This window comes from Ranitomeya imitator, chromosome 1, assembly GCF_032444005.1.
Source record: "Ranitomeya imitator isolate aRanImi1 chromosome 1, aRanImi1.pri, whole genome shotgun sequence".
NCBI classification, from domain to species: domain Eukaryota; kingdom Metazoa; phylum Chordata; class Amphibia; order Anura; family Dendrobatidae; genus Ranitomeya; species Ranitomeya imitator.
This window is the reverse complement of record NC_091282.1, coordinates 1,057,282,214-1,057,305,883: the sequence shown is the minus strand read 5'-3', so window position 1 is coordinate 1,057,305,883 and position 23,670 is coordinate 1,057,282,214. Positions and strand designations below refer to the sequence as shown.

The following is a 23,670-nucleotide window of genomic DNA, read 5'->3' as shown; positions in this document are numbered from 1 at the left end:
TGAACTGGATGGACAAATGTCTTTTTTCGGCCTTACTAACTATGTTACTATGTTACTATGTTAACCGTTGCCTCCTGCTGACTGGAGCCGCCGGTGATGGTGTAGACATTTGGGGCGGGCACACAAAAGTGTGCCAGAGTTGTGCCATACTGGGCTTGCCTTGGGCAGAGGCACTGCTTCTGCTCCCTCTTTGGGCAGAGCCTCCCCCACTGCCTCGACGCACTGAGCTGCTTTGTAAAGCACTAGCAGCACTCCTCTCAGTTGGACAGGAGAAGATGATGGAATTCACCAGTGTGTCGTGGTACTCCCGCAATTTACGCTCCCGGGTCAACGCAGGGATGAGGTTTTGGACGTTGTCCCGGTAGCGAGGATCGAGGAGGGTGAACACCCAATAATCAGGCATGTTGAGAATGTGGTCGATGCGGCGGTCGTTTCTCAGGCACTGCAGCATGAAATCCACCATGTGCTGTAGAGTGCCAACTGGCCCAGAAACGCTGTCCCCTGCTTGAGACATGATCTCTGCCCGCTCGTCATCACCCCACCCTCGCTGTACACACTGACCACTGGACAATTGTGTCGCTCCCTCCTCTGGACGGAGCTCTTCCTCCTCCATTGACTCCTCCTCATCCTCCTCACAAATTGGCCCCTGCGTACCCCTTTGTGAGGAACCACGTGGCGCTGACTCTCCAGAAGCTGATGGAAAAGGTGACTCCTCATCCTCCACCTCTTCCACCACATCATCCCTTAACCCTTGCAAAGTTTGCTGAAGCAGGCAGATAAGGGGGACAGTCATGCTGACTAGTGCATCATCTGCACTTGCCATCCGCGTGGAATAATCAAAAGGACGCAAAACCTGGCAGACGTCCTTCATAGTGGCCCACTCTGTGGTTGTGAAGTCTGATCGGCGCTGACTGCGACTTCTTTGCGCCTGATGCAGCTGGTACTCCATAACTGCTTGCTGCTGCTCACACAACCGCTCCAACATATGTAACGTGGAATTCCACCGGGTAGGTAGGTCACATATGATGCGGTGTTCCGGAAGGCGGAATCGGCGCTGCAGAGCAGCAATGCGGGATCTGGCCAAGCTGGAACGCCGCAAGTGAGCACACTCTAGGCGGACCTTGTGCAGCAGGGCATCAAGATCCGGATAGTCCCTCAGAAAACTCTGCACAACCAAATTGAGCACATGTGCCAGACATGGGATGTGAGTGAGGTTGCAAAGGGCCAAAGCTGCCACCAGATTTCGGCCATTGTCACACACTACCATGCCTGGCTGGAGATTCGCTGGCAGTAACCACACATCGCTCTCCTGCTTTATGGCATTCCAGAGCTCCTGCGCTGTGTGGCTTCGATGCCCCAATGAAACTAGTTTCAAGACGGCCTGCTGACGTTTGGCCACGGCTGTGCTCATGTCGGTCATAGGTAAACGTTCACGGGTCCATGTGGGGGTGGACTGTGACGGATCCTGCAGAGAGGAATCAGAGGAACTGGTGTAAGAGGAGGAGTCGATGCGTACAGACTGGATTCCTGCAATCCTTGGAGTGGGCAGGACACGTCCTGCGCCACTCGCACGATCTGTACCTGGCTCAACAACATTAACCCAATGGGCAGTGAGGGAAACATATCGCCCCTGTCCATGCTGACTGGTCCACGCATCGGTGGTGAGGTGGACCTTGCTACTGACGGCGTTCAGTAGCGCATGTTTTATGTTTGCCTCAACATGCCTGTGCAGGGCAGGGACAGCCTGCCTGCTGAAGTAAAAGCGGCTGGGCACCTTGTACTGTGGGACTGCCAATGCCATCAAGTCACGGAAGCTGTCAGTCTCCACCAGCTTGAACGAGAGCATTTCCAGGGACAACAGTTTGGCAATGCCTGCATTCAGAGCCTGTGCTCGGGGGTGGTTGGCCGAGAATGCCCGCCTTTTCTCCCATGCCTGTACTACCGATGGCTGTAGAGTAGACTGGGAGTGTGAGGATGACTGGGAAGGTGGTGCTGTGGGTGGAATTACACAAGGTCTCTGGGAGGAAGCCAAACCAGCTGTGCGTGAGCTGGAGGAAGAGGCAACACGAGCTGAAGAGGTGGTAGCTGCCGCTGTTGGTTGGCCTATATCTTCAGTGTGTTTCTGTAACTCCACCGCGTGCCTGGTCCGCACATGTTTCCACATATTTGTGGTATTGAGGTTGCTGACATTTTTCCCTCTTTTTACTTTATGATGACACAGCTTGCATTTGACAAAACAAATGTCATCTGCAACTGTGTCAAAAAAGGACCAGGCACTGCAAGTCTTGGGAGCGCCCTTTTTGGCTTTGGAAAGAGACAGGCTCCTAACGGGTGCCAAAGTGGAGGCTACAGGCTCCGCAGTCTTCCCCCTCCCTCTCCCTCTTTGGCCCGTAAGAGGAAGCTCTTCCTCTGAGCTGCTGCCACCACCTTCCTGTTCCTCACGCCACGATGGGTCAAGGACCTCATCATCTCCACTACCCTCTGCCACCAACTGCTCCTCCTGGGTAGTCTCAGCAGCACAGTATGCACGAGAAAGCGGCACCTGAGTTTCATCATCAGATGCGTACTGCGCTGTGGTCACCGGAGGCACTGGCCCACCTGCCTCTTCAGAGTCAGAGAGAAAAAGGTGTTGGGCATCACTGCACACTGCCTCTTCTTCCATTTCTCCAATGCTGCTTGGCTGGCCCCCTGTTTCCAAGCCAAGAGATTCAGAGAACAGAAGTAGAGACGGCTCCTGTCCTGGGCTCTCTGACTGCCTGGCCAATTTGGCAGGTGGTGAAGAGACAGATGGCTGCTCTCCAGTGCTCTGTGCCTGAGAGGATGTGGCACTAACTGAAGTCGATGCCGAGGCGTTAGCTGCCATCCACCCGACAACGGCTTCAATTTGGTCTTCACGCAGCAGCGGTGCACGGCGCTCTCCGACAAAGCTGCGCATGAAGGACTGTTCCCTGCTGAAACTGAGTGACGACGAGTCACCGGCACCCGCAGCAGGCACAGAATCACCACGTCCTCTCCCTGCTCCTCTCCCTGCTCCGCGCCCACGCCCACGTGCCTTACTCCCTGCCCTCTTCATCTTGGTTGACAGATAAAGATAAGCAGAAAAGTACTAAGGCCTTAGTGTGCTTATTCCTGTAATGCTCCTCCTAACAGGTGTAAGAAACACTAATGTTGTAAATTGTGGACTAAACTTTATTATTTTTCAAATGTGGCCTACACAAGTGTTAAGTTGTGTTTGGTGAACTTAACTTTTTTTTTGGTGCAGATTGGGCTACAGAGCTAGTTTAAATCACACGGAGACCGTGCAGACAGCCGTAAACGGCGCTGCAAGGCCAAAAAACCCTCCTCTCGGTTATCCTATATAGTGTTTTTCCACTATTTAGCTGGATACAAGTGGAAAGACACTAATAGGAATTTTTTTTTTCAAATTTTAAACTGGCTGCACTATTTGAAAAAAAGGAAATTGTTTTTCAAGGTATGAGGCAGTAACGCACCCTGAGCTGAATCCAACCGGCTATGGCTGCACACAGACTACAGGGCGAGCTGCGCTCACACAGAGACCGTGCAGACAGCCGTAAACGGCGCTGCAAGGCCCCAAAAAAACCCTCTAGGTTATCCTATGTAGTGTTTTTCCACAATTGAGCTGGAGACTGGTGGAAAGACACTAATAGGAATTTTTTTTTTTTCAAATTTTAAACAGGCTGCACTATTTCAAAAAAAGGAAAATTTTTCTCAAGGTATGAGCCAGTAACGAACCCTGAGCTGAATCCAACCGGCTATGGCTGCACACAGACTACAGGGCGAGCTGGGCTCACACGGAGACCGTGCAGACAGCCGTAAACGGCGCTGCAAGGCCAAAAAACCCTCCTCTAGGTTATCCTATATAGTGTTTTTCCACTATTTAGCTGGATACGAGTGGAAAGACACTTATAGGATTTTTTTTTTCAAATTTTAAACAGGCTGCACTATTTGAAAAAAAAGGAAAATTTTTCGCAAGGTATGAGCCAGTAACGAACCCTGAGCTGAATCCAACCGGCTATGGCTGCACACAGACTACAGGGCGAGCTGGGCTCACACGGAGACCGTGCAGACAGCCGTAAACGGCGCTGCAAGGCCAAAAAACCCTCCTCTAGGTTATCCTATATAGTGTTTTTCCACTATTTAGCTGGATACGAGTGGAAAGACACTAATAGGAATTTTTTTTTTTCAAATTTTAAACAGGCTGCACTATTTCAAAAAAAGGAAAATTTTTCTCAAGGTATGAGCCAGTAACGAACCCTGAGCTGAATCCAACCGGCTATGGCTGCACACAGACTGCAGGGCGAGCTGGGCTCACACGGAGACCGTGCAGACAGCCGTAAACGGCGCTGCAAGGCCCTAAAAAACCCCTCTAGGTTATCCTATGTAGTGTTTTTCCACAATAGAGCTGGAGACTGGTGGAAAAACACTAATAGGAAATTTGAGAAAAAATGTGCAGCAGGCTGCACTAAGAGCAAAAAAGAACAACTGTGTGAGGCAGTGTGAACCCCCCCTGAGCTGAATACAACCGGGTATATGGCTGCACACAGACTACAGAGTGAGCTGCACACACACACACAGAGACCTTGCAGAACGCTGTTAAAACAGCGCTGCAAGGCAAGAGCAAGGTGAACAGTGAAGAACACACAGCGTTTTGCTAAATTAGCCTTTGGAAAGGAAAATAAAGCAATTAGCAAGCTCAACTGGCCCTCAGTTAGAACACAGCGTCCTGTCCCTAACTGAAATCACAGCAGAGTGAGCGCAAAATGGCGGCAGCGCTTTTTTATAGTGCAGAGTGACATCATTTCAGCAGCCAATCCCAGCCTTGCCAGTACTTACATGCCCACCATGCTAAACAGGATGTGCCCACACTTTCATTCATTCCTCATTGGCTGCTGCGTTCAATTTGAATTCTGGGAACTTCCGATTCCGGTATCCGATACGCGGGAAGTATCGGAATTCGGTATCGGAATTCCGATACCGCAAATATCGGCCGATACCCGATACTTGCGGTATCGGAATGCTCAACACTACTGGAGAACAATTCCAAAAATGTGAAATTGCAGAAAAAAAGTGCAATTCCACAGTTGTTTTTTTCCATGTTCACTAAATGCTAAAATTGACCTGCCATTATAATTCACCAGGTCATTACAAGTTCATAGACACCAAACATGTCTAGGTTCTTTTTTACTTAAATGTCGAAAAAAAATCCAAACTTTGGTAAAAAAATAATGTGCCATTTTCCGAGACCTGTAACATCTACATTTTTCGTGATTTGGGGATGTGCGAGGGGTATTTTTTGTGCACTGAGTTGACATTTTTATTGATACTATTTTGGTGTAGATGTGATATTTTGATCGCCCGTTATTGCATTTTATTTCAATATATCGGCGACCAAAAAACTTAATTCTGGCGTTTTGACTCTTTTTCTCATTACGCTGTTTAGCGATTAGGTTAATTCTTTTCTTATATTGCTAGATTGGAAGATTATGAATGCGGTGATACCAAATACAGTATGTGTATATTTGATTTTTTAAATTTTTATTTTGAATAGGGTGAAAGGGGGGTGATTTGAACTTTTATATTTTTTTAATTTATTAAATATACCGTACATACTTGAGTATAAGCCGAGATTTTCAGCCCACTTTTTTGGGCAGAAAGTCCGCCTCTCGGCTTATACTCGAGTCATACCCAGGGGTCGGCAGGGGAGGGGGAGCGGGGACTGTCTAATTATACTCACCTACTCCTGGCACGGTCCCTGCAGGTCCCTGGCTTCCCCGGCGCCGGCAGCTTCTTCCTGTACTGAGCGGTCACATGGTACTGCTCATTACAGTAATGAATATGTGGCTCCTCCTCCCATAGAGGTGGAGCCGCATATTCATTACTGTAATGAGCGGTAACGGTGACCGCTCAGTACAGCATGAAGCTGCAGCGTTGGGGAAGCAGGGACTGCACAGCGCCAGGAGCAGGTGAGTATAACGGGGAGGGGGAGCGTTGCGCTGTGCGATATTCACCTGCTCCCCGTTCCGGGCGCCGCTCTGTCTTCAGCAATGACGCTCAGGTCAGAGGGCACGATGACGTGGTTAGTGCGCACCCTCTGCCTGAACATCAGTGCTGAAGATGCTGAAGATGAAGTGGTGCCGGAACAAGGAGCAGGTGACTATTGAAAGTGCCGGGGGCCTGAGCGATGGAGAGGTGAGTATGTGATTTATTTTTTTTATCGCAGCAGCAGCAGCAAATGGGGCAAATATCTCTATGGAGCATCTATGGGGCTATAATGTTTGTGCAGCACTATAATTGGGCAAGTGTCTGTATGGGGCCATAACGTTTGTGCAGCACCATATGGGGCAAGTGTTTGTATGGAGCATCTATGGGGCCATAACGTTTGTGCAGCACTGTATGGGGCCATAAAGTTTGTGCAGCACTATATGGAGCAAGTGTGTGTATAGAGCATCTATGGGGCCATAACGTTTGTGCAGCACTATATGGGGCCATAACGTTTGTGCAGCATTATATGGGGCAAGTGTCTGTATGGGGCATCTTATAGGGCCATAATCAAAGTTTGTGCAGCACTATATGGGGCAAATATCTTTATGGAGCATCTTATGGGGCCATAATCAGCATTTGTGCAGTATTATATTGGGCAAATGTGTCTATGGAGCATCTTATGGGGCCATTATTAACCTTTATGCAGGATTATATGGGGCATATTTTAATATGGAGCATCTTATGGGGCCCATCATAAACTTTATGGAACATTATATGGGGCTCCTGATTCATGGATATTCAAAAACACTTAACCTACTGATGTCTCAATTAATTTTACTTTTGTTGGTATCTATTTTTACTTTTGACATTTACTGGTAGCTGCTGCATTTCCCACCCTAGGCTTATACTCGAGTCATTAAGTTTTCCCAGTTTTTGTGGCAAAATTAGGGGGGTTGGCTTATACTCAGGTCGGCTTATACTCGAGTATATACGGTATTTAAACATCTTTTTTACCTTTTGCATGCTTCAATAGTCTCCATGGGAGACTAAAAGCTGCAGTTGTCTCATCGGCTCTGCTTCATACAGGAGATGATCAGATTGCCTGTATGTAGCAGAAATACTCACTTGCTATGTCAATCTGGTTATGACAACCATAGAACTCTGGATTATATAGAAAAAAACGGAGTATAAGTCCATAAAAATATCAAGTTTTATTAAATACACGTAAACAGTAATCAAATATCAAAAGACACAAAAAGTAGTACACAAAGGTATTGCAGGCAAAAGAGATAGTTATGGTAGCACAGATAAAAAACAGCGTGGAGAAAAACTGATGACATTTATTTTCTCATAAGGTGCATAGTGCAACAATTTAACAGAGGGGGAAGGGGTCGGGGTGTATAAGGTCTAAATAGAATAATCAAGTCCGTGTGGACAGATCCTCTGAGCCCTGTACGCAGACTCCAATCAATGACATATAGTGAGCGATCACATAAACACCCTGAATCCTTACCCCACAAGATGGCACTCAGAGGAACACCACGCTGTGGGGCTACAGCCTTTGTATAAATTGCATTATTCTGAAAACTTAAATAAACTACATACATATTCTAGAATACCGGATGCATTAGAATCGGGCCACCATCTAGTAAGTATATACTTTACTGATTCCTTGTGGAAGATCCAGCATTTATGGCTGCTGTGAGATGTCTGAGGCTAAGCTACATGACGCTGCTTTCAGTGTAATTAAATGTCCACTTACTGCATTGTGCTTCCTTCGTCTCCGAGTCATAGATATTCAAACCAAACTTCTCATAGTGCTTCTCAAAATGCTTGTCAAGCTGCTGAGACCACCCATTGTTGTCTCCTGGAAGTGTCGGAAAAGAAAGACTAACTGTTATTATCCGTGCATTACAGGAAGAGCAAGATAAAGAAGACAGAATATAAGAGGTAAATGAGGAAAATGTTGCTCTTCATCTTTTTCTCAGAAACTTCTTAGAAATGACTACTACCACATACTTCTATTTAAAGGCAATCTGTCAGTAGGATCAACCCTCCTAAGCCTTCTATATGAGCATGCAGGTCATAGGAAGCTGAATAAAACGATACCTTGATATCTGCGATCTGATATCTTATTCCAGAAAAATCCATGTTTTTCTTACATGTACAGTATATCACAAAAGTGAGTACACCCCTCAGATATTTGTAAGCATTTTATTCTATCTTTTCTTGGGACAACACTGAAGACATGTCACTTTGATACAATATAAAGTAATCAGTGTACAACTTGTATTACAGTGGATATGCGGTGCGCCTAAATAACTTAACACACAGCCATTAATATTTTGTGGGCCACCATTATATTCAAGCATAGCCTTAGCTCTTTTGGGCATAGAGCTTGCTAGAGCGTCACAGTTGCCACTGGAATCCTCTTCCACCCCTCCATGATGACATCATGGAATTGATCAGAAGTGAGAGGTAATGGTCACAAGTAATGAGAGCCTGGTTCTGGCCTGGTTCTGCATCTCACAGACTTACATTCAGAAGTGACTTCTTGTCTGCCCAGCAAACACTGTAGAGGTCAGGCATGGGATATCTAGAAGAAGACAACTGGAGCGGCGCTGAGAACAGAAGAGGACGGTGACCGGCAAGTATTTTGCTAGGGGCAGGAATAAAAAATTAGGGAAATAAAAAAACGCTGCAGTGGTGCAGTCATTCTCTCAGCACTGACACTCCAGACTTCCCCTGGAAAGCCAAATCCAGAACTGACAAGTGACCCATTAGAACAATCCCTAACATTGAAAGCATCCCAAGTGCTTGTCAAATAATAATACATGTTTTCGGAGCCTTAATTTTCTGTCATGTCAAGGTGACCACACAAGCACTGACTAAGGCCGGCAATATGCAAGAGATGAGTTGATCAATCATCATAATTTTAAAATTGCACAGTAAATGAACAATCGTTGGTAATGGCTGAATGGAGATTATGGTTTGTCAAAAAAGTGACATGTGATGTGGGACTTTTTAGTTTATCAGCAAAAATTAGATGTGAGTGACTGTGGGCAATTATTTCCAAATTAGCTTTCTGGTGTGTGTCAATGCTAACACTCTGCCATATGAGTGATTGGTGACATTTTTCTTCAAGGGGTTGTCCAGTCATATGATATTGATGACCTATCCTCCTCTTGAATAGAAGCTGATCTTCAGTACTTGGAAGAGGCCACTACATATTAAACGAAGCTACCCAATGCAGTTCCGTTCAATTTCTACATCCGGTCGATGTGGCTGCTAGTAGCTGACGGATGATGGTACTGGTTGTCAGACTCACCAATCTGATATTGTTGACCTATCCTAAGAAAAGGTCATCAATATCATATTACAGGACAACCCCATTTAATTATAAAGCCAGCTTTACTACTTTCGTGATTAGAAAATGTGTTCAGTAAAGCTGGGGTTACTATGTAGATAGTTCAATATCAGAGGTTCCGTGGACTGTCTTTTTGTCTGTAAAAAAGCTATTAACTTTCAGATATGGGGTTAATCTGCTTAGACCCACGCTGGTGGGAGGAAAGTAACTTTATTACCCCCGACACCATTCCGGTTCAAGTCATGGTGGCAGCGCAGGTTCAGTCATCTCTCTTTGTCAGGATTGTCAATTCAAATTTGTATTTTTTCTGGACAGCTTATCAAAAATTCAAGGTCATAATATATTTATGGAAAATCATAACAAATCATTATAACTATCAGAATTCTAATATGAAGACATCAGCTGCAATCATTTTAAACTGTAAAATGATGAAAATTACAGTCAAAATAATCTGTAAGTTTCTTCAGCCTCAAAAAAAATCACGGAAGATTTTTTTTTACAAACAGGGCAAAAAAGTCCTATTTTTACTGACTGTCCTGGAATTTCTGTCAGTGTGGTGAGCGCAGCTACAGCCGTTACTCTCTATACTCAGAGTGGTGAGTGAACTCTCGCCAACTCTGCCCCTGTGACTGAAAGTGGAATGCTACTGTGAGGAATAAAGCTAATTTCCGCTCGACAGTGTGAGCCTAAGTGTGGGAGCAGGGCAGGTTCACAATGCTATTAACTTGCAGATTAACTCCATATCCTAAAAAAATCCATTTGAAAATAGCACCCGTCGCGTTTGCACATTAGCAGCTATTGGTGTCTATAGAGTTGATCCGATAGCTGCTATTGCGCAGAAGGTTTTACAATGGCCTCACATTCCTCTGATCTCAACATCATTGTCCTCTGATCTAATGAGTCGCCCGCCAGGGCCGTGGGGTACTCAGTACCGGGTGCGGTACTTAAAGGGATGTGTCACGGCGGTGGTGACCTGGTCCTTGGCCCTGGCCACCCATGTAAAAGGGATTTGAATAAAGTTTGTGTTTGTGATGCCACCTGTGGTATTCAGTCAGTGGGGGCCGACGCTGCTTAAAAGGGTCGTCTGGGGTGATGTTATGGCAGCTAAGATGATATAACTTCCCTCAGGTGAAGTTGGGTCCCCAGGGCTCCCGGGGAGTAGCTGAAGATGGTGGGTGGTTCAGTAAGAAACGGAGGATACAGGTTTGCAGACTTTTACCTGGTTTACTGAAGACTTCAGGCAACCACAGTCCAGGGCACTGGATCACAGGTACAGGGAGGGTCTGGCCAGCTTGGAAGTGAGTTCAGAGTCCCCTTTACCAGGTGGAGTTAAAAACCTTCTTACTAGCGCTGAGGTGCAGTCCCTTGCTGCCTGTGGCTTCTGTCAAGGTCTTCACTGTTCTCTCTGTCCTCCATAAAGGTGGGATACCAACCAGTATGACAGGTGGCTCAAGTCTTTTTACAGGATCTCTATCACGACCCGAGCTCTATGCGCCACTGTGTCTCCAGGGGTCAGGGCGGACAGGTGATATGTAGTCCAGCTGTCCTGCCAGTTTCTGCTGTGCCTTTTGGAGTCCAACACAACCTCGGTCTTCCGGCTACCGGAATCTGTGCTCTGCAAGGAGGTAGCTTAGTCGCAACTTTTCTCCCCAGTTCTTTACTCTCCCTTGCTTCGCTCTCCTCCACGCTCACTACAATGCGTTCTTCCTTCTGTATTATCTCTATCCAGGAGCTGCAGCACCCTCATGGCTGCACGGCCCCTCACTTTCCTCTGTGCCTCAGACTGCTCCAGTCTGCTATCTGGCACTCACTGACAGGAACGAACTAACATGCCCTCCAGACCAATATATATATATATATATGTATATATATATATATATATGGGGAGCCACTCATAAGCTGGATCAGAGCTCCCCCTTCTGGCCTGGAGTGTGAACATGTTGTGTGTTTGTGTTTACCTGATAAAGAAGATCTTCCCTTCCCGTTCGAGACGCAGGTTCGGTTAAACTCTATTGCCATGCCAATCAGAGCCTGGCAGCTGACATCAGCGTGCACGTCGCTGGCAAATGACGTCATTGTCATTCGCCTGCGAGTGCGCATCTGGACTGCGTTGAGGGAGCATCGCCGCAGGAGCACGGCCAGGTAAGGAGATAGTTTTTTTTATTTTTATTGAATGTGGCACAGGGGGCAGGATGGGAGACACAGGGGGAAGAATGGAGACACAGGGGGAAGAATGGAGACACAGGGGGAAGAATGAAGATATAGGGGGAAGAATGGAGACACAGGGGGAAGAATGGAGACACAGGGGGAAGTATGGAGACACAGGGGGAAGTATGGAGACACGGGGGAAGTATGGAGACACAGGGGGAAGAAAGGAGAAACAGGGGGAAGAATGGAGAAACAGGGGAAAAATGGAGACACAGGTGGATGTATGGAGACACAGTGGGACAGGGGGAAGTATGGAGACACGGGGTAGGATGGAGACACGGGGGAAGGATGGGAGACATGGGGGCTGGATGGAGACCCAGGGGGCAGGATGGGAGACATGGGAGCAGGATGGGAGACACGGGGCAGGATGGGAGACATAGGGTCAGGATGGGAGACATGGGGCTGGATGGAGACAGATGGGGCAGGATGGGAGACACGGGCAGGTTGGGAGACATGGAAGGCAGATGGCAAAAAAGAAAAAGTAGGCGCGCACTTACCCTGTTGCGGTGAATATCACTTTATTAGGACATATAAACAAACGGATAGCAGGGAGGGATAGGGTCAGCCACGGACAACGATCGTTTCGTGCTCTACGGCACTTCAACGGGTCCTCAGACATGGAAGGCAGGATGGGAGACACGGGGAAAGGATGGGAGACACGGGGGCAGGATGGGAGACACAGGGGGCAGGATAGGAGACACAGGGGGCATGATGGGAGACACAGAGGGCAGGATGCAAGACACAGAGGGAAGGATGGGAGACACAGGGGGCAGGATGGAGACATGGTGCAGTATCATGGGGCAGGATGGAGACAGATGGGGCAAGATCATAGGCATGATGGAGACAGATGGGGCACGATCATGGGGCAGAATGGAGACACATGGTGCAGGATTATGGGCAGGATGGATACAACAGAGACAGATGGGGCAGGTGTTATGACCTGGTGGTCAGGACAATAATGGACCTGGTGGTTAAGAGCACACAGAATGACCTGATAGTTACTGATAATAAGGACGAGCTCTGGGACGTGGGAACTCTGCTGACCGCAATCCCTAAACCTATCAAACACACTAGAAATAGCCGTGGATTGCTCCCTATGCAACTCGGCACAGCCTAAGAAACTAGCTAGCCCTGAAGATAGAAAAATAAAGCCTACCTTGCCTCAGAGAAATTCCCCAAAGGAAAAGGCAGCCCCCCACATATAATGACGGTGAGTAAAGATGAAAATACAAACACAGAGATGAAATAGATTTAGCAAAGTGAGGCCCGACTTACTGAACAAACCGAGGATAGGAAAGGTTACTTTGCGGTCAGCACAAAAACCTACAAAAAGACCATGCAGAGGGCGCAAAAAGACCCTCCGCACCGACTCATGGTGTGGAGGCGCTCCCTCTGCGTCCCAGAGCTTCCAGCAAGCAAGACAACAAATTAAATAGCAAGCTGGACAGAAAAAAAGCAAACCAAAGAAATACAAGCTGGAACTTAGCTTCTGATGGGAAGACAGGTCACAAGAACGATCCAGGAGTGAACTAGACCAATACTGGAACATTGACAGGTGGCATGGAGCAAAGATCTAAGTGGAGTTAAATAGAGCAGCAGCCAACGAATCAACCTCGTCACCTGTGAAACTCAGAAACACCCACCAGAGGAAGTCCATGGACAGAACCAGCCGAAGTACCATTCATGACCACAGGAGGGAGCCCGACAACAGAATTCACAACAGTACCCCCCCTTGAGGAGGGGTCACCGAACCCTCACCAGAGCCCCCAGGCCGACCAGGATGAGCCAAATGAAAGGCACGAACCAGATCGGCAGCATGAACATCAGAGGCAAAAACCCAGGAATTATCTTCCTGAACATAACCCTTCCACTTGACCAGGTACTGGAGTTTCCGTCTCGAAACACGAGAATCCAAAATCTTCTCCACCACATACTCCAACTCCCCCTCAACTAACACAGGGGCAGGAGGATCAACGGATGGAACCACAGGCGCCACGTATCTCCGCAATAACGACCTATGGAACACATTATGGATGGCAAAAGAAGCAGGAAGGGCCAAACGAAATGACACAGGATTGATAACCTCAGAAATCTTATACGGACCAATGAAACGAGGCTTAAACTTAGGAGAGGAAACCTTCATAGGAACATAACGAGACAACAACCAAACCAAATCCCCAACACGAAGTCGGGGACCCACACAGCGCCGGCGGTTAGCGAAACGTTGAGCCTTCTCCTGGGACAATGTCAAATTGTCCACCACATGAGTCCAAATCTGCTGCAACCTATCCACCACAGTATCTACACCAGGACAGTCTGAAGACTCAACCTGCCCTGAAGAGAAACGAGGATGGAAACCAGAATTGCAGAAAAACGGCGAAACCAAAGTAGCCGAGCTGGCCCGATTATTAAGGGCGAACTCAGCCAACGGCAAAAAGGACACCCAATCATCCTGATCAGCAGAAACAAAGCATCTCAGATATGTTTCCAAAGTTTGATTAGTTCGTTCGGTTTGGCCATTTGTCTGAGGATGGAAAGCCGAGGAAAAAGACAAATCAATGCCCATCCTAGCACAAAAGGATCGCCAAAACCTTGAAACAAACTGGGAACCTCTGTCAGAAACGATGTTCTCCGGGATACCATGTAAACGAACCACATGCTGGAAAAATAATGGCATCAAATCAGAGGAGGAAGGCAATTTAGACAAAGGTACCAAATGGACCATCTTAGAAAAGCGATCACAAACCACCCAAATGACCGACATCTTTTGAGAGACGGGGAGATCCGAAATAAAATCCATAGAAATATGCGTCCAGGGCCTCTTCGGGACCGGCAAGGGCAAAAGCAACCCACTGGCACGAGAACAGCAGGGCTTAGCCCGAGCACAAGTCCCACAGGACTGCACAAAAGAATGCACATCCCGCGACAAAGACGGCCACCAGAAGGATCTAGCCACCAAATCTCTGGTACCAAAGATTCCAGGATGCCCAGCCAACACTGAACAATGAATCTCAGAGATAACTCTACTAGTCCATCTATCAGGGACAAACAGTTTCTCCGCTGGGCAACGGTCAGGTCTATCAGCCTGAAATTTTTGCAGCACCCGCCGCAAATCAGGGGAGATGGCAGACAAAATTACCCCCTCTTTGAGAATACCCGCCGGCTCAGGAACACCCGGAGAGTCAGGCACAAAACTCCTTGACAGGGCATCAGTCTTCACATTCTTAGAGCACGGAAGGTACGAAACCACAAAATCAAAACGGGAGAAAAATAACGACCATCGAGCCTGTCTCGGATTCAACCGTTTGGCAGACTCAAGATAAGTCAAATTCTTGTGATCTGTCAAGACCACCATGCGATGCTTGGCTCCTTCCAGCCAATGACGCCACTCCTCGAATGCCCACTTCATGGCCAACAATTCACGATTACCAACATCATAGTTACGCTCAGCAGGCGAAAACTTTCTAGAAAAGAAAGCACATGGCTTCATCACCAAGTCATCAGAACTTCTTTGTGACAAAACAGCCCCTGCTCCAATCTCAGAAGCATCAACCTCAACCTGAAACGGAAGCAAAACATCTGGCTGGCACAACACAGGGGCAGAAGAAAAACGACGCTTCAACTCCTGAAAAGCCTCTACAGCCGCAGAAGACCAATTGACCACATCAGCACCCTTCTTGGTCAAATCAGTCAACGGTTTAGCAACAGTAGAAAAATTAGCGATGAAGCGCCCATAAAAATTAGCAAAGCCCAGGAACTTTTGCAGGCTCTTCACAGATGTCGGCTGAGTCCAATCGTAAATGGCCTGGACTTTAACAGGGTCCATCTCGATAGTAGAAGGGGAAAAAATGAACCCCAAAAATGAAACCTTCTGAACTCCAAAGAGACACTTTGACCCCTTCACAAACAAGGAATTTGCACGAAGGACCTGGAACACCATTCTGACCTGCTTCACATGAGACTCCCAATCATCCGAAAAGACCAAAATATCATCCAAATACACAATCAGGAATTTATCCAGGTACTCTCGGAAGATGTCATGCATAAAGGACTGAAATATTGATGGAGCATTGGAAAGCCTGAATGGCATAACCAGGTACTCAAAATGGCCCTCGGGCGTATTAAATGCTATTTTCCATTCATCGCCTTGTTTAATACGCACAAGATTATACGCCCCTCGAAGATCTATCTTGGTGAACCAACTAGCCCCTTTAATCCGAGCAAACAAATCAGACAGCAGCGGCAAAGGATACTGAAATTTGACTGTAATTTTATTAAGAAGGCGGTAATCAATACAAGGTCTCAAAGAACCATCCTTCTTGGCCACAAAAAAGAACCCTGCTCCTAACGGTGATGACGACGGGCGAATATGGCCTTTCTCCAAGGATTCCTTTATATAACTCCGCATAGCGGCGTGTTCTGGCACAGATAAATTGAACAATCGGCCCTTAGGAAACTTACTACCAGGAATCAAATTAATTGCACAATCGCAATCCCTATGAGGAGGTAGGGCACTGGCTTTGGGCTCATCAAATACATCCCGATAATCCGACAAAAACTCTGGAACTTCAGAAGGAGTGGAAGACGAAATAGACAAAAATGGAACATCACCATGTACCCCCTGGCAACCCCAGCTGGACACAGACATAGATTTCCAGTCCAATACTGGATTATGAACCTGTAGCCATGGCAACCCCAAAACGACCACATCATGCAGATTATGCAACACCAGAAAGCGGATATCCTCCTGATGTGCAGGAGCCATGCACACGGTCAATTGGGTCCATTACTGAGGCTTATTCTTGGCCAAAGGCGTAGCATCAATTCCTCTCAATGGAATAGGATACTGCAAGGGCTCCAAGAAAAAACCACAGCGCCTGGCAAACTCCAAGTCCATCAAATTCAGGGCAGCGCCTGAATCCACAAATGCCATAACAGAATAGGATGACAAAGAGCAAATCAGAGTTATGGACAATAGAAATTTAGACTGTACCGTACCAATGGTGTCAGACCTAGCGAACCGCTTAGTGCGCCTAGGACAATCAGAGATAGCATGAGTGGAATCACCACAGTAAAAACATAGCCCATTCCGACGTCTGTGTTCTTGCCGTTCAGCTCTGGTCAAAGTCCTATCACATTGCATAGGCTCAGGCCCATGCTCAGATAGTACCGCCAAAAGGTGCACAGCTTTACGCTCACGCAAGCGTCGATCGATCTGAATGGCCAAAGACATAGACTCATTCAGACCAGCAGGCATGGGAAATCCCACCATGACATCCTTAAGGGCATCAGAGAGACCCTTTCTGAAGATTGCTGCCAGGGCACATTCATTCCACTGAGTGAGCACAGACCACTTTCTAAACTTCTGACAAAATATCTCCGCTTCATCCTGACCCTGACACAGAGCCAGCAAGATTTTATCTGCCTGATCCACTGAAGTAGGTTCGTCATAAAGCAATCCAAGCGCCAGGAAAAACGCATCAACATCACGAAATGCCGGATCTCCTGGCGCAAGGGAAAATGCCCAGTCTTGAGGGTCACCACATAACAAAGAAATAATGATCTTTACTTGTTGAACAGGGTCACCTGAGGAGCGAGGTTTCAAGGCAAGAAGCAATTTACAATTATTTTTGAAATTCAAGAACTTAGATCTATCACCAAAAAACAAATCAGGAATTGGAATCCTAGGCTCTGACATCGGATTCTGAACCACAAAATCTTGAATGTTTTGTATCCTTGTAGTGAGATTATCCATCCAAGAGGACAGACCTTGAATGTCCATGTTTACACCAGTGTCCTGAACCACCCAGAGGTAAAGGGGAAAATAGAGACAAAACACACTGCAAAGAAAAAAAATGGTCTCAGAACTTCTCTTATCCCTCTATTGAGATGCATTAGTACTTTTGGCCACCTGTACTGTTATGACCTGGTGGTCAGGACAATAATGGGCCTGGTGGTTAAGAGCACACGGAATGACCTGATAATAAGGACGAGCTCTGGGACGTGGGAACTCTGCTGACCGCAATCCCTAAACCTATCAAACACACTAGAAATAGCCGTGGATTGCGCATAACGCTCCCTATGCAACTTGGCACAGCCTAAGAAACTAGCTAGCCCTGAAGATAGAAAAATAAAGCCTACCTTGCCTCAGAGAAATTCCCCAAAGGAAAAGGCAGCCCCCCACATATAATGACTGTGAGTAAAGATGAAAATACAAACACAGAGATGAAATAGATTTAGCAAAGTGAGGCCCGACTTACTGAACAGACCGAGGATAGGAAAGGTTACTTTGCGGTCAGCACAAAAACCTACAAAAAGACCACGCAGAGGGCGCAAAAAGACCCTCCGCACCGACTAACGGTACGGAGGTGCTCCCTCTGCGTCTCAGAGCTTCCAGCAAGCAAGAAAACCAATATAGCAAGCTGGACAGAAAATATAGCAAACAAAAGTAACACAAGCAAAACTTAGCTTCTGCTGGGAAGACAGGTCACAAGAACGATCCAGGAGTGAACTAGACCAATACTGGAACATTGACAGGTGGCATGGAGCAAAGATCTAAGTGGAGTTAAATAGAGCAGCAGCCAACTAATCAACCTCGTCACCTGTGAAACTCAGAAACACCCACCAGAGGAAGTCCATGGACAGAACCAGCCGAAATACCATTCATGACCACAGGAGGGAGCCCGACAACAGAATTCACAACAGGCAGGAGCATGGGACAGATGGGACAGGATCATGGGGCAGATGGGGCAAATCACGGGACAGATGAGGCAGGATCACGGGACAGATGGGGCAAGATCACGGGACAGATAGGGCCTGATCACAGGACAGATGGGGCCGGTTCATGGGACAGATGGGGCAGGATCACGGGACAGATGATGCAGGATAGGACATCACATGAGGGCAGAATAGATACTCATGAGGGCAGGATGGGAGAACATATGGGGCCAGGATGGGAGAACATATGGCTGGAGCCAGGAATGAGAAACATGGGGGCCAGGATGAGGGATATTATTATCATACTAGATTGTGACCCGATTCTAACGCATCGGGTATTCTAGAATATGCATGTTCCCGTAGTATATGGACAATGATGATTCCAGAATTCGTGGCAGACTGTGCCCGTCGCTGATTGGTCAAGGCAACCTTTATGACATCATTGTCGCCATGGCAACCATTATGACATCTACGTCGATACTGTGCCCGTCACTGAATCAGAAACGTGGGATTTCTACGTCCTTTATGACATCATCGTCACTGTGCCCGTTGCTGATTGGTCGAGGCCTGGCGACCTCGACCAATCAGAGACGCGGGATGTCTACGTCCTTTATGACATCATCGTCGCTGTGACCGTCGCTCATTGGTCGAGGTCTGGTGGCCTCGACCAATCAGAGACGCGGGATTTCCAGGACAGACAGACAGACGGAAAAACCCTTAGACAATTATATATATACTAGACTGTGGCCCGATTCTAACGCATCAGGTGTTCTAGAATATGCATGTCCCCGTAGTATATGGACAATGATGATTTCAGAATTCGCGGCAGACTGTGCCCGTCGCTGATTGGTTGAGGCAACCTTTATGACATCATCGTCGCCATGGCAACCATTACGACATCATCGTCGCTGTGCCCGTCTCTGATTGGTCGAGGCCTGGCGACCTCGACCAATCAGAGACGCGGGATGTCTACGTCCTTTATGACATCATCGTCGCTGTGACCGTCGCTCATTGGTCGAGGTCTGGTGGCCTCGACCAATCAGAGACGCGGGATTTCCAGGACAGACAGACAGACAGACGGAAAAACCCTTAGACAATTATATATATACTAGACTGTGGCCCGATTCTAACGCATCGGGTGTTCTAGAATATGCATGTCCCCGTAGTATATGGACAATGATGATTTCAGAATTCGCGGCAGACTGTGCACGTCGCTGATTGGTCGAGGCAACCTTTATGACATCATCGTCGCCATGGCAACCATTACGACATCATCGTCGCTGTGCCCGTCTCTGATTGGTCGAGGTCTGGCGGCCTCGACCAATCAGAGACGCGGGATGTGTACGTCCTTTATGACATCATCGTCGCTGTGCCCGTCGCTGATTGGTCGAGGCCTGGCGGCCTCGACCAATCAGAGGTGTGGGATTTCTACGTCGATACTGTGCCCGTCGCTGATTGGTCGAGGCCAATCAGCGACGGGCACAGTATCGATGTAGAAATCCCACGCCTCTGATTGGTCGAGGCCGCCAGGCCTCGACCAATCAGAGACGCGGGATGTCTACGTCCTTTATGACATCATCGTCGCTGTGCCCGTCGCTGATTGGTCGAGGCCTGGCGGCCTCGACCAATCAGAGGCGTGGGATTTCTACGTCGATACTGTGCCCGTCGCTGATTGGTCGAGGCCTGGCGGCCTCGACCAATCAGAGACGTGGGATTTCCAGGACAGACAGACAGACAGACGGAAAAACCCTTAGACAATTATATATATAGATAGAAGGTCTATTTAAGTGATATTATTACTGCAGTGATGTATTTATTTTATTTTTTGAGGATACTGTTTTAAATGTAGGAGGCGGTCCTGTTACTGTGGAGAGCGACACTATGTCCTCTTTTTTGGGAAAAAAATTAAGTAACGTGTTCTACAAGCGGTGCTCCAGCTAACTGTGTTCTTTCCTGCAGAGACAAACCCTGGCTGGAAGAAGTGATGGTGGTCTGTGCTGGATGAAGATGAAAAGCAAAGATGAAGGACTTCACCTAGAGACATCACTGGTGAATCAGTGTGTTACCTGTACACTGACACTATACACTGTATACTATATACAGCGTTCCTGTGTACAATATCACCAGTAATCACTGCATTACCTTTACACTGACACTATATACAGAGCTCCTGTGTATAATGTCATTGATCATAGTATAACCTGTACAATTTATACAGTTCTCGTGTGTATAGTGTCACCACTGGTGATCACTGTATTACCTGTACACTGACACTATATACAGAACTCCTGTGTATAATGTCACCGGTATTCACTGTATTACCTGTACACAGACACTGCATACTAAGTACAGATCTCCTGTGTATAATGGCACTTATGGTAATATTAGTATTGAGGGTATTTTTAAATTAATGATCAGTATTGTAGTATTCAGTCACTATGTCGTGGTAATATGTGGTCTGGTCATGGTGTGGTGGTATTTGTTCCTTGTATGTGGTATTATCGGTAACCATGTGGTGGTAATATGTGATCTGGACATGGTGCGGTGGTATTTGTCCCTTGTATGTGATATTATTCTGTCACTGTGGTGGTAATATGTGTTCTGGATATGTGTTATGATCTGGTGGTTTAGGAACAACATGAGACAAGCTCTGAAGGAGGTGGTATCTGTACTGACCGCAGACCCTGAACCTAGCAGCGCAACTAGAAATAGCCGTGGGGGGTACCTGACGCTCCCTAGACCCCTCGGCACAGCCTAAGATCTAACTTCCCCTAAAGATGGAAACAGGAAACCTATCTTGCCTCAGAGAAAATCCCCAAAGGAAAGATAGCCCCCCACAAATATTGACGGTGAGAGGAGGGGAAAATAACATACGCAGAGATGAAATCAGATTTTAGCATAGGAGGCCAGTCTAGCTTGATAGATAGGACAGGAAAGGATACTGTGCGGTCAGTATAAAAACTACAAAACAATCCACACAGAGTTTACAAAATCTCCACACCCGACTAAAGGTGTGGAGGGTAAATCTGCTTCCCAGAGCTTCCAGCTAACAGAAAAAATCCATAATGACAAGCTGGACAAAAATAGAATGCACAGAGCAATAAGTCCACAAAATGTGGACTGAAATGAGCAAAGCCAGAACTTACCTTAGCAGAACTGGTCAGGAAACCAGGAGAATCCAAGCAGAGATGTGAATCCAGCCAGAGAACATTGACAAGTGGCATAGGCTGAAGACTAGAGCCAGGTTGAATAGCAGAGCCAGGAGAGACGATTAGTGAAAGCAGCTGCTAAAGCTAAACCCAAGGAGCAGCAGTTCCACTCAAAACCACCAGAGGGAGCCCAAGGGCAGAATTCACAAAAGTGCCATTTACAACCACCGGAGGGAGCCCAAGAACGGAATTCACAACAGATATGGTGTGGTGATATTTGTTCCTTGTATGTGGTATTATAGGTCTCTATGTGGTGGTAATATATGGTCTGGACATGGTGCGGTGGTATTTGTTCCTTGAATGTGATATTATTGGTCATTTTAAAAATTGAAAAATAAATAAAAATATACCTAAATTGTATTGAATATTTTAACAAATGATTAATAGGATAGAGTAGAGTCGAGCTCGGCCAAAAGAGTCTACCTTGTTGTGGTGGCGACTTAAAAATTATTTTGGCCAAAACAAAAGCTGCTGGCTATATGTGTGATCTGGTGATGGGAACTGTTAATGTGTGATTGGTGAGAAGAGGAGTTTTTTCAAGAAAGAGTGGTGGGGCTGTGGACAATTCGAGGGACGGAGCCTGGGCGGAGTCTCAAGGGAGTCCCGAACATATTGCCAGTATGGGGCCCCTAAATTACTAGTGGAAGCCTTGAGCACCAGTGTTTGTGTGTAGTCAGGGCTCACTACTCAGTGAGTGCCCTGGAATCACTCCTTTATTTACTGCGATGACTGTTCACTGCCCCTGGTGCTGCCTCGATGACACCGATCATGATGTCAATCTTAACCCATTATTGTAGTTCATTTTATCTCTTAGAAGCGATGAGCAGGAGAGAAAATATAACTTAATTTTCTCCCTGCAGCAGCATTTCCTATTAGATTGCTGTGTATGTTTAAAATAGTATTTACCTGCATATTACCTCTATGAATGCAGGTAATTATTTTTTAGCTGACAGGTTCCCTTTCAACAGGAATGTTTGGAACATTATCAGGGAGGAAAAGGACTTTTAGTGCCACGTAATTGATATAACAATCCTAAAAGTCAATATCATCCCTTTGATGAACCTTGCCACGTGATTTAGGAAAAGAAGCCAAACTAGACACTCTATTAGCTGCTACTTCCAATAGGTGGCACTAGAGTTCCAATAATTACGAGAATAGAACTCGAGTGGCACTCACCACTGGTGCATGATTTTGTGCTTTTTTATTCCAAAGTCATACAGGAATGCGAAGTGAAGAGACACAAACTGGGCTTCAGCTGTTTCGCATCTAATTATGCTTCATCTGGCTCTCACTATAGGGCACTAGACTTCCTGTCCTCTTGCTCTCTGAAGAGGGAATTTCCATATTTAAATTCCCAGAGGAGCATTGCATGACCTATAAGTCACTTATGAGAAAGTGACCGGTGTTGTTGTGAATGGCCGGTATGTGTCGCAGAGGAGGAGGTCCTCTGCGCTGTAATCCTGGAATGTTTCTCTGGGACTTGTAGATCCACGAGCCTTGCTTACTGTATAAGTGGGCTGGGCTTGCAGGGTTAGTCAGAAAGCTGGGCGGGTCTGACTAACCACACACCTCCCATCAATGGGTGTGTCTCATATGTTATAATGAGACTGTGGTTTGGTCACATGGTCTCTGTGTTGGAAGGTCCTACAAGTGTACAGTCCGTGATGGCTATTTGTGTTGGAGGAAGCTACCATCCTTCTGAGGGTCTGGAACTGATGGATGTGAGCTTGTCAAGTAAGTCATAGTACGGGTCAGTGATCCCAGTGAGGCAGCTTCTCTGGAAGCCAGGACCCACGTGATGCCAGCCTGTGAAGCCTGCAATGCTGCCAAGCAGGTAACCCAGAGCATGGGAGACTGTGTGCACTGACAAGGGTCAGTTAATGATCTGTGAAGACCTAACCACAGTTGAGAGTGGACTGTAGGCTAAGTTTGTGAAGTGTAAACATGGCCTACAGTGGTTTATGATGGTATAATAAACCGCATGGACTGGTTAAGTGGAAAAATTGTTCCTGTGTGCCTTAATCCCGCTGCCAAGTGAGTGTCCCCAACACATTCAGTGAGCACTGAACTATACACTTTACACCGACTTGGTACTCTCCACAAGAAAAAAGGGCCCCTTTAGAACATTAACAAGGACTAAAACATCTTGCCTGTGTTTAACCATCA

The 23,670-nt window shown here is 46.9% G+C and overlaps 1 protein-coding gene across 2 annotated transcripts in view; it reads right to left on the bottom strand.

Annotated features, from left to right (window-relative positions):
• RXFP1 (relaxin family peptide receptor 1) overlaps positions 1-23,670 on the bottom strand; it is a 578,825-nt gene that overhangs the window by 249,463 nt on the left and 305,692 nt on the right. For both annotated transcript variants that reach the window (XM_069744133.1, XM_069744134.1), the window contains one exon: positions 7,766-7,870. In XM_069744133.1, coding sequence (XP_069600234.1) covers positions 7,766-7,870 — 105 coding nt within the window. The remainder of the gene's footprint in view (positions 1-7,765; positions 7,871-23,670) is intronic.